We start from the raw sequence: 12,072 nt of genomic DNA on the forward strand, positions 1-12,072 counted from the left end.
AACATATGTTTTAACAGTATTAAAAATGAAAACATAAAAATAATACTTTTTTAATGAAGTAATCTAATAATTACAATTTTGTTTGACTTTGTTTATCAGTTGGCATAATAGAGGCCTGAAACAATGAAAATATTATTAATATAGGTAATGTTGAACGTTAACATTAGGTATTCTTTATTCAATGATTTCCCTTACAAAGAGTCATCTGAACTGTCTTTTAGCCCAAGTTCACTCATTATTCTGCTATGAATGTTTTCATCTCTAGAATATATAAAATCTGACTCTAAAATCGAGAATATAAATTAGTTTAATGCTTACACTTTCTAAATTATCATTAAACATTTATTCTGAATTCAACCTGAACTAAATATTGCACTGGTGTAGGAGTATCCGATCCATTGAAGATATTCGCCAATTAATGAATTGATAAGATCTACTTCAGGCGTAATAATAGGTTTTGAAACTTTCTTTAAATCATGTATACCAAGCAATCTCAAAACTTCACACCTTATTTCAGACCTCAACTTTCCCAAAACTCCATCACGTTCTAAACCACCTCTAACAGCTGAAATTATTATAAGTTACCATTAACCAAATGATACACAATTGGACTATAAAAAAATAATATGAAGGTAAATAAATACCTTCTACCAGTTTTTCCTCCATTTCATAATAGTACTGTCATCTATGTTTGGAGGAATGAATAAAATTATTTCCCCATGGCAACCACCATAGGATAAAATAATACTATGGAAACCACAAACAAACATGCATATTAATATGTATTTGTATTGCCGAAGGATATATTTTAGTACTTAGAATGAGAATAGATAAATTTATATTATTATTCTTCGATGTCTTGTTTGTTTAATTAATAACATGATTAGGTGATCAATTGAGCACTGTAAGTTTGTTGAAAACTTGGAGGTTATGCTTGGCGTCAGTAACGCTTGTTAATTCTATGCTTTGGTTTTTAATTACACGTCTTTAGCAATGTTAGAAAATTTCTATAAGTTATAATATTTCGTCATATTTAAGTTAACTTTAAAATGAGTACCAATTATTATAAAGTTCTGGGATGTAGATCTGATGCTTCCTTGGAAGAAATCAAAAGACGCTATCACTATCTGGTTTTAAAGTGTCATCCTGATAAGGGAGACAGTAGTGACAGTAATGGAAATTACTCATTTCAAGAAATCGATGAAGCTTGGAAAATTTTGAGAGATCCTGTAAGCAGGAAGGCATATGATGAAGAATTAAGACTGAGAAGATTAGAAGAACCAAATTTAATCTTTGGTACATTCAAATTGAATGAGCTGGATTATGATTCTTCAAGTGATACATACTCCTGTTTTTGTAAGTGTGGTGGTATATATAGGTTTACCACACATGGGTTTGAACAGTTTAATTCTTATTTAATAACCTGTGAACAATGTTCCTTAATGATTTCTGTTGAGTTGCAGTGATCCAAGATATAATGTTTCGTGCAGTTCCTGGTTTATCTATTATTTTAGTTTTATGTTAATTCAGGAATATTTTATGTTTTTTTATGTAATAAGCTACAGATTAATAGTTTATTTTACACCTATGAAGCTGTAATTTATTTCTGCCATCAAAGTTGAACTTGTCTTTTCCACTAAGTAAAATCCATATTATAATCATATCAATCATTTGTGTAAGTATGGATTTAATAAAAATTATTTCTTTGCTGATATCTAAATAGACCAGTATAAATAACTGATAACGTATCTATCTTAAATACAGTTTAACTTAAAAATTAATTCAGTTCTTTATTTGTTTTCCATTTGTTATTCATTCATTAGTATATAGGATCCTTTGTGTTTTAACTGACAATTATGTAGGCATACATTTTTTTGTGAGATTTACATGTTTGTATCATAACACCTTCATTCTTTCATGTCTTCAACTATCAACCAATTTATAAATAACTAATTTTTTTGAGTAAATACTCATTGGCAGTCACCTACAGAAAGAAAATTTAAATTTTTTATTTAAGAAAAATTAAACGTGTTTTATTTTTTATATATGATTTTGTAATTTAAGCTGAAATCAGATATATTCACAGGGGAAGTGTATACGGAAATACCTATTTTATAATTTTTAAAATATAATAATTTTAAACATTGGTGTTAGCTAATTCTAACCATTTATATTGAAGATTTTTTTAAAGATGAAAACATAAAGTCAATGTAACTCCTAGTTTTGACAGTGTTTCAGTTTATTAATTAATGTACAAAGTAATCTACTAATAATTTTGATCCTTTTCTTAGTGAACGAATAAATTTCCTTTGGTGCTTATTAACCTTTATTCTCCTGTGATATTAGTTTTTAAATTTATAAGTAACAGGATTTAAAACAGAAAGGATAAGTATGAATTATGAATCATGTAATGGGGTTCTGTTGTTCAGTACATTTGTTCAAGCCAGTTCATATGATTTGAAAGTAATACCAATAATAGACCTTATGAATCCAATGTTTCAATCCCAATATCATTAACAATACCTTCCTCTATTCATCTGACTACCTACTTCTGTCAAGAACCTAATTCTGATTGGTAAACCCTAACACTGCTTTCCATTCTGCATCTTTCTCATGCTGATTTTTTCAATGTGATTGAGTCAATTTTAATCAAAGTTATAGATCATTAATATGCCCATCACCTTAATAGGCCCATTTCAACTATTGAATGAAATGCTACTATATCAATAGTATTAAAAAGTTGCATTCTCTACAATTTCAATATTTCTTAGTATTTTTATTTCCAATTAATTAAAATGAGTACTAGTAAACAACTATCACTCTGACATGGAAGGGTAAGGTGTGTTTACAAGCCCCTCACACTATCAGAATATGTTCTACCATTGCAGGTTGTAATCTTGCACCAATAAGTGATTTGTCTTTAAGCCAATTTAGACTTTACCTCAACCGAAAAAGGCCTAATAAATTTAGGGCTTCTTTATTCCTTTTAGCTAGTAGATGCCGACAGCTATGTCCAATTAAAGCAGTAATAATAGCAGTAGGTTATAAACCACAACAATAGTGTACATATTCACTTACTATGTCAGAGTGATACTTATGTACTCTTCGCAAAAATAGTTAAGGTAATATAAATAGTGGAATCAACATTGGATAGAGGAATTGAGCCGGTCATTGCTGAGCGAGTTAGAGTGCCAACTTTGACTGGAGCAGTTGACCGTTATTTCTGTGGTGGCCTTGTATGTAAGAAATGGTTAGAAAGGCGGTCATAAAAAAAAGATACAAGGAAATGTTGCGAGTATGAAGAATTTTTTAAACCTCTATAAAAATATTTTTCAGTTTGGCTCTTTATATACTGCCACCAAGTTTAAGGAGAACTTATATTACAAACCTTTTTTTATTCACTAATACTATATGATCCTAAACATTATCCTCAAATGGAAAACAAAAATTAAAAAGACTGACTAATACCCAAACTCAACTTTCGTAAATGTATCTTTAAATTTTAAATGAAAGATTGTAAACAGTAATAGATCAGAACAATTTATGGTGAAAGGAACCCGTTGTTTTCTCTTTTCTTGTTTAATGAGTACATCTGTATTTTTAATGTTGAATAGATATTTATCTGACTAGCTGACAGGTAGGTCTTTTTGACTTAGTAACATAATTTTCTAGTTTTTATATCATACATTTCCAACATATATTTATTTGTTACTGTACTTATTTATTAATATGGAAAAGGATTGTGCAACATTAATAATAAAAAAATTAATTTATTCTGAACACTAAAATATATAAGATAAATAAATGTTGCTAAGGGTCCATCAGACCCTCTTATCGCTCTTAGGGTTAACGAAATTTGTAACTTCTTGTATGTGGCAATACCTAAGATTGAAATGGAGTTAAGTTGATTTTAATTATGGAATTGATTCATGAAGTGCAGATATTAAGAGTTTAAAAGAATCTAGGACAAAAACTGTTTACAAAATAATGATAAATAACATTTTAGGGAGAAGATTGTTGAATCTATGTGGACTAATATATTAAAAAATCTTTGATTACATTGATCTAACATTAATGTTAAGGAAGTGGTAATAATGGGTTGAACTAGTCAGGTAAGTTAAATTCTTGCTACTTTTTTCAACACTAGAGAAACTAATGGATATCCATTATTACTTAGATTTGAAGCCTCATGGTCCTCGATTCTATCTGCTTCCTGTAGGCTATATTTTAAAGATTTATAGCAGTCACAGTGTGGTCTCAGTTTTCAGTGTCTGTCCGTATAAGTGACAGGTTTCATCATAAACTTTCCATTTGGTTTGCGTTTGTATTTGAGTCTGTAAGTACTCCATTACTCAATCAGAGTTAATTTATTTTTAGTCCTATCAGGTCAAGAAGGTTTCTTAATTAACTGTTTGGCCTGTCTATGGCCAGCACATTCCTTGCCTGCTTTTATCTTAAGTTAAGTCAAGGACCTCTTTTCACTTATGCTGTTTAGAAATGCCTAGTAAAGGTATTGTTGAAGGTTCTGTTCCCACAATAAAAGGAAAAATCAGAATCATGTTCTGCTAATTGATTATGCAGACAGTAATGTGCAGTAAAGAGCATACTTGATTATACAGACAGTAATGTGCAGTAAAGAGCATACTTTACCAGTTGATATCCTTTAAACATGACAAGTTGGACCTAATGGCAAATACCAAAGATACTTATTCTTGGTACCCAACACTGCATCAGCAGTCACCTATAGAATTAAAAAAAAAATACTGGATTTATTTTATTTCATAATTGAAAATTATTTAAGTTCATAAATGTTTTCCCACTAAAAAGTGTCAATTTTTTTTAAGTTATTCAGATTCTCACTCCTTACGGAGTAGCTTATAGACTGAATAATTCTTAAATTATAATATCAGTTCCAATAAGTCTTTGAGTGTGTGTGTCTATATATATATTGCTATGACCCTCTTGGTTATTGAAATGATATTTAATTTAATTATGAATTTTTACTGAATAATTAATTCAATCAATTAATTTAAATTGGCCTGCTCAACTTCTGGTATTAATCCCTGAAAGGTGAATTAAATTTTGAATTATTTTCTTTATATATATTCTTACTTGAGAAGGCACAGTTATTAAAATTGATATCTAATTTAATTGATGCATTTATTATACCTTGGAATAGAACTGGAACTATGACACAGAAGTGTAATACACTACATAGTAAATTATGTGGCTCGTATGTCTGATCTTAATCTGCAATCGTTCTTTACTCCAGCTTTGCTGTTGGCTAGTAGAGGAGGAGATGTCTATTGCTGGCCATAGAAAAGTGTCTCCCTTCTCTTCCTCAGAATGTGTAACCATTTTATTAAAACTTTAATCTTCACAAACTATGTTCTTCACTCTTCTGTTGTTAAACTAATAATTCCTACTATTTACACTCTGAAGGGGCACCTTGTCCTTGGAGAAAATTGTCTGATTCTGCCATAATAGTTAGGATACCTAATTGTACATTATCTTTGTTTTGAGCTGTTGATTTATTATTATAGTTAAAATATACATACTTCAATCCTAGTTTTCATGTTATTCATTTCTAAAGAAAGAATTATAAGGAGTGACATATTGGACTAAGGAGTGATAAAGGAAGTAGGACACCGCAATTATTTGTAATAGAAAATAATTATTTAGTAGTAGTTCAGTGTTAACCTTTTGATTATGAACGGTTTTCAGCATAAAAAATATTATAAAACTTACAAAAAAATGTCCTTAAAAATATTTAAAATATTCTCACTTTTTCAGTATTATCACGCCTGGAATGAAAATAAAATCCAACATAGAAGGAAATATCAAATGTTATTGCAACTTAAATAAACAGAGATCATATGTAAACAATCAGGTATAAAGTAACTTGCAGAAGTTTTTTAGCTCTATTTTATTTCATGTATGTGAACTAACTTATTTGGGAAAAACACATGACGTCAAGAAAAAGAAAGAAAAATACCAAACTGATAAGCAGAGGCTTGTTACATCCACTGCTGTTTTTCTTTGTTTTGTTTAGTTAGTAAAAATACTATTCTTCTCTTTATTATGAAATATTTAGAGTATAGAAAATAAGTTAATTAATTTCACAGACATCGGTGTCTTGAACTATCATTTGACAATACCAGTGTGTGGGCCTGACCCAGTTGTAAATATTGAAAGTAAATTAAATATTTGTCTTTCAATTGAGCAATCTTGGCCACTTCCTAGTGCATTCAATCTCAAAAATAAGCATATGTATAAAGAGGTTCAGAAATGCTATGGAACTAGGTAATGTACCAAACATTGGTATTATTTGTACTGATTTGTTGAGCACTGAGGAGTGACCATCAATAAAAAAATACACAGTTTTCATTTAATTTCATATTATGAAACCAAGTATAAAGGGGGAAAAAAAGTTCCATCCATTTTCTGCTTCTTACTAGAGTGTCCTTTCAGCACAAAATATTCCATTGTAATGGTATATTGGTGGGAATTAGGATAGGACAGGATAGTTACTTAAAACTATGATAGAGGCAAAAAGTGTTATAGTGATTATTGTGTTCAATTTATAATTCAAATTATGTTTTATATCAACACTTGAAAGAATGCTGAAAATATGGGAGCCACTATTCTTAGATTTACTGTAAAAGAAACTGGTACCATTGACTTGTTAAGTCTATCTCATCTGTGTGATAGGGCTTAGGACTGTGATAAGCATTATACAATTTGTAACTTGAAAACAATTAATGATTAGATCCCAAAAATGAGAAGGAAATGCTAACATCTAAGGGTATTATGAGAGAAAAATAAAATTATTTTCACTCTGAGGGTTGATCATTTTTATAGGTCCAATGTTGATTTTACACCTCATTTGCAAAAAAAAAAAAAAAAAAAAACAGGATTGAAGAAATTTGACATTTTGTCGTTTTAACATGTAATGTTTTATGCTGAATAGGAAGGGACCATTCAAATATAATTCAAAGCTGTAAAGTCCCAATTGCACCATTGTAAAATTTTCCTTTATGAAATATGTGAAATCTATTATAATATTTTTTTTCTTGCGATTACAATTGTAGTTTATCTTCTCAGCCTCTTGTTAAACAAAGTCTACTTCAAGAAAATCTTTGGTCGATGGTTCACATCGAACTATACGATGGTGCAGTTGGTAGATATTGACCTTAAATAGTTTTTGGGCGATCGTATGCTATTAAAAAAAAATTAACAGGAAGCTGGAGACTAAAATGGTTGCCATGGTGATTAAGCCTCAGAATAAATGTCTTAATTATGATCACAGATTGTTATGGAGCATCAATTGTTTCTGAAACGTGAATTTTGTTCTTTAGAATCTTTTGATTCGATTCTAGGCGGTACGAAGCCCTTCCAGGTCGAGGGTTACCTAATACCACAGTTACCCAAATACCACTTTCGGATACAATAAAAAATTCTAACATGTCGAAAAAGATGAATCAACAAAACGATTATTAGAAATTCACGAGAACGAATTTTCTTTTTCGTAACCTCCTTTATTATTAAATTCATACAGTATATACATAAACAAACATAATAGAAATGATAAATGTATACTAGTATAATATTGCCTTGTGGCATTCTAAGGTTAGTTGTAGGGTCCAATTAAGGTAGTTAAAATCATGTAGCTTACGCCAGTAAATTATTGGAACGGGGAGGGACGTTCCGCTGTTTAAGTCTGAGTGTAACGACTTTAGACTGTAGAGTCCAAAGCCCTTCCCTCATCGAGGACGTCAACTAAGGGGCAGTGCACTGCCACCTCCCAGTTCTTGGTAGAGGAGTAATTTCACGAAACAGAGTTAGAGCAGGCGTTCAACCCATCAAAAAATTTGATGTGTCGTCGGCTTATGAACTCCGGCACAGTGGGGAGTTGGAGCACGGATCACACTGTTCTTGGTTCCCCTGACGATTCTTCGAAGAATGGTCCCTGAAGACTCTTTAGTATGTTTAACGTAGTTTTGTAAAGTTGTCTCATTAAAGGAACACCATGGAGTAGAGTTGGTCTGATAATAGCTTTGTAGATCAGTAGTTTTAGGCGCAGTGAAAGTTTCGGTGAAGTGATCTGTATAGGCTGCACCATCTATACGTTTTAAGTCTTGTGCCTCTTCTTGGCATGATTGGAGAAGGTGAGAGGACAATGTAGGTTCACACCAAGGTAGAGGATGAAATTTGAGATCTTCCGTCTCTGTTCATCCACCACGAATCTTTAAGGCAGGCAGCTCTTTTTGCCTTTCTAAAAAGACATGACAATAGCGTCAGTCTTAGACGGGTTCACTCTGATGCCATATTTTTTCAATGCAACTACGATGGTGGCAGAAGCTTTCTGTGCAAGGGTAAGAGCCGGTTTAGGCCTGGCACTAGAGCCATAAACTCCAATATAATTTGCATAGGCTGCAACCACTGCCTCTTTATGCTCTAGGGATACAATCGACGCAGTAAAGATGACGAAGAACAAGGGTCCTAGTACTGAGTTTTGTGGTACACCGCAGGTGGTGGAGGCTGGAAGCGAGAATTCTTCACCAACCCGTACGACGAAAAACCTCCCAATGAGGTAGCTACTGATTAGTCGGCATAGGGCGGCGGGAAACTTGAACATTTCCAGTCGACGGAATAGAAGTGGAAGTGATACGCTATCGAACACCTGGCTACAGTCCAATGGTTAAAAGGCCGTCGCTCTATTCCTCCTCATCTGCTCGATGGTGAACCACTGGAGTTTCACTAAATTATGTTCACAGGAGACACTCCTCTGGAAACGAGCTCTGTTTTCCACGACGAAGTACCGACTCAAGTTGGCCACAGTAGGAGAAAATGGGTATGTCGTTAGGACTAAGAGGACTGTCAGGTGGTGGTGAAGGAGCAGTATTCGTCCGTTCAGCATCCCTAGCCGCATTGTTCGAGGCCAGCAGGGCAGCCTGTTTCCCAGATGTCAGCAAGTCCCCATCAGCTGTTAGGTGAACCGTCTTCCTCATGGTCACGAAAGTTCTTATTAGATTTCAGAATTGACGATGGTCATTGTGTGTTCGTCATAGCTGTTCGTGCCAGAGTGAAGTTTTCCAGTCACGCATTAAAAGTTGTGGAGGTTATTTCAATGACTAATAAAAGCAAGCACATGCTTCGGTGTGCTTCCTGCTGTGATTGGGAAGCGGGAAGATCTTTGGTATGTTCCTGTTTGCCGCCTCCTGAATTACAGTGTCAACCATTCCTACCTGTGGTAAAATAAAAATAAAAGAATATAAACCTAAATTTTCAAGAAGCAGTAAAAAATAATGTATTTTCGTGGAAGGATGACTCTACTTTTGTTGTGCAGGATGGTAACCCTTAAAGCAATCACCCAAACGTAATCCAACATCAAATTTTATTTTTACACACTTCTAGGATTATTTTTGTTTTTAAACCAGTCTTATTCTAACTGCCGATTCTCCCATACTGACCGATAATTGCAATTCAAGATCATTGCACACACGGTGGGCAATTTGTCTCGAATGGGTTAAAACAATAAACTGAAGTGTGTAATCATTTCACGGCGAGATTACAAGATATTCAGCTATTTCATTTTCATTATGATAATGAAATGATCATATAAATAAACTGCTTAAAAAATTTAAAAAAAAGGTTAAGTTACATCAATTACTTAATAATTATTATAACCAAATAGAGTAAAAATAAGCAGTTGACATTTTTAGAGCAAACTAATATAGAAACAGATTCATATAAAAAACATAGCGATGCCTTGAGGTGTGGGCAAGATATTTTTGTGGGAATAAATTAAAATCACTAACTTATTACGGAATAATTAATTAAAAATAACTTTGCTCCCTGATTCACTTCCGAACCGTCTTACTAGATCTATTTATATTAACTTACGTCGACGTTGAGAAGGATCTACAATCACAGGCTCTAACCCCTTGCCATGTGTAAACAAGTTTTGATATCGCCAGAACACTTTCCACCTCTATAAAAGTTTACAGTACAGTGAAATGATTTGTCATTGATGGAGGTCATTAGTTTTATTCTTAATGTATCCTGGATCGATAAATGAATGAATAATTTTTAAATAAAATGATATGAGGCAAGGTAATGGAAATGAAATTGTTCAGCAGAAACTTATAGAAAGATTTGTAAAATTTCGGATTTTTATTTTTTATTAGTCACTCTAGTAATTTTGTATGCAATTTCACAGTTATAAATCTGTAAGGGGTAGCAGGGTGCTAGAACAGATCATCAGGCAGTATAGTATACTGAGTGTTACTCTTGACAGACGCCTACTTAGCAGGCTTGATTACCTGCTAACTTCTCCTAAACTTTCTCTACGCCTCAAATTAATGATTTACAAGAATGAGCTCAGGCCAGCACTACTCTACAGAGCTATAGCACTTTACTGACCAATATAGTACCAACGATGGCTAAAAAACTTAAACATTTTCAGAGTACTATGCTCAGTTGCTTACTTCACTTTAACGAGCTAAGACACATATACCCACGACACTTAAAACTGCTGGCAGTAATGGAATTCATGACACGAAGACACATCAAATTCTTTGATAACATCCAACAAACTGCGCAACTTTACTAACTTACTATTCCACACCAACAGAACGCCCAACAAGTTGTAAACATTCTTAACAGCCTCGGATTTGCCTGAGAACTAACTTTCTACCGACATCACGAAACCTGGCGAGCCCCGTCATCAGACAGTAGATATAATCTTTATATACTCCTTTATATAAAAACACAATATCCATTTCCTTATTTCTCTCTTAAAATGCTACAAAAGAGATATCGATCTCACTCAGTCATCATTACCCTCTGATATAAATAGCTACCCCCATGGAACTTGGAAAAAAAATGTTATTCATTTGCCAGTGGTCGATGATTTCTTCTTGGTGATCAGAAAAGAGAAAATGGTCTTTTGGCATCCTAATGGCCAACAAAGCCACTGTGACGAACTCGACATTTTTCTTCATGACAAAATCATAGACATTGGCCTAATTTTTTTTTTGTGACCCTCTTTCTTGTCATTTCTTACATACGGGCGAAATATGTGTTAACTACAGGGTACCACCCTATAGAAATTTATGTATCCATATCCCATTCGCTGATTCACTATCCCATACTTACTAGCTGTATTTCTATGTAAATACAGTTCTATATTTCAATAAACAAAAATCATTCCAAATATTAGTCTGTAGTTATTCGAAAAAAATACTTGCACCTGAGAAAGATGTAGATAATGTAATTGACATCCAACATAAAGAACCAAATTAAATTTATCAATTTAGACATAATTAGTATTAGTAGACAGAGTAGTATTAGTAGACATAGTAGGATTATTAGACAGAGTAGTATTAGTAGACATACACTATTCGCGCCTCAAATGGAAAACATATTCTAAATATTTTGGTAATATTTGGAAAAAGAACAGAGAAATCATTTCCTCTGTCATGTGGCGCCACTTGCGATCGACACTAGACTATTAACATTGTTTGTTGTGGTCTTGTTTACAGTTCCGTTGCACTATGGGTCGAGGCACCCTTTGGTTCTGAACATTGGTCAAGCAATATAACGTAACAGTCGCATTTTATTCCAAAATATTGTTAAGAATGTGTCGGGGTTGTCTAGTCTTAGGCGATTTCTCCAGCCTGATATCTCTTTACAGAAGGCCCACGACAAGGCGTATTCATTATAAGTTAGGATCGGCCGTGCCAGAGGATGAGCCCTGGACACTGACGAAGGTAGAGGAGGTCTGGGTAAGAGAGTCTGAGGTAGAGTAACAGTTCAAGTTCCCGAGATGAAGCGGACGGACTACAACTGTCAAGATAGGAGCCAGCTTACTAGTTGCCGAAATGAAGCGTACGGACCAGTAAGCTGATAAGGCTAGGTGCAGCTCTAGTTGCCGAGATGAAGCGGACGGACTAGAGAGCCGGGGAGAGACGGGAAATTACACTGGTTGCCGAGATGAAGCGGACGGACCAGTGTAACCGTTAAGGATTAGGTTACAATCTTAGTTGCCGAGATGAAGCGGACGGACTA

At 33.5% G+C, this 12,072-nt stretch overlaps 2 protein-coding genes across 2 annotated transcripts; one reads left to right on the forward strand and one right to left on the reverse strand.

Annotated features, from left to right (window-relative positions):
• Nucleotides 1-34: 34 nt before the first annotated feature.
• LOC106686867 (centrosomal protein 20) lies at nucleotides 35-768 on the reverse strand. The gene is made up of 4 exons (XM_014430445.3): nucleotides 645-768; nucleotides 359-565; nucleotides 196-283; nucleotides 35-115 (listed from the first exon to the last, which is right to left on the reverse strand). Exons 1-4 carry the CDS (start codon nucleotides 664-666, stop codon nucleotides 64-66), a joined length of 369 nt encoding a protein of 122 aa, XP_014285931.3. The 5' UTR covers nucleotides 667-768; the 3' UTR covers nucleotides 35-63.
• A 281-nt stretch (nucleotides 769-1,049) lies between these two features.
• On the forward strand, nucleotides 1,050-1,466 carry LOC106686868 (dnaJ homolog subfamily C member 24). The gene has a single exon (XM_014430446.2). The coding sequence runs from the start codon at nucleotides 1,050-1,052 to the stop codon at nucleotides 1,464-1,466; it is 417 nt and encodes a 138-aa protein (XP_014285932.1).
• Nucleotides 1,467-12,072: the final 10,606 nt, after the last annotated feature.

The sequence above is a fragment of the Halyomorpha halys genome, unplaced genomic scaffold (genome assembly GCF_000696795.3).
Source record: "Halyomorpha halys isolate HHAL.00 unplaced genomic scaffold, Hhal_1.1 Scaffold890.1, whole genome shotgun sequence".
Lineage (NCBI taxonomy): Eukaryota > Metazoa > Arthropoda > Insecta > Hemiptera > Pentatomidae > Halyomorpha > Halyomorpha halys.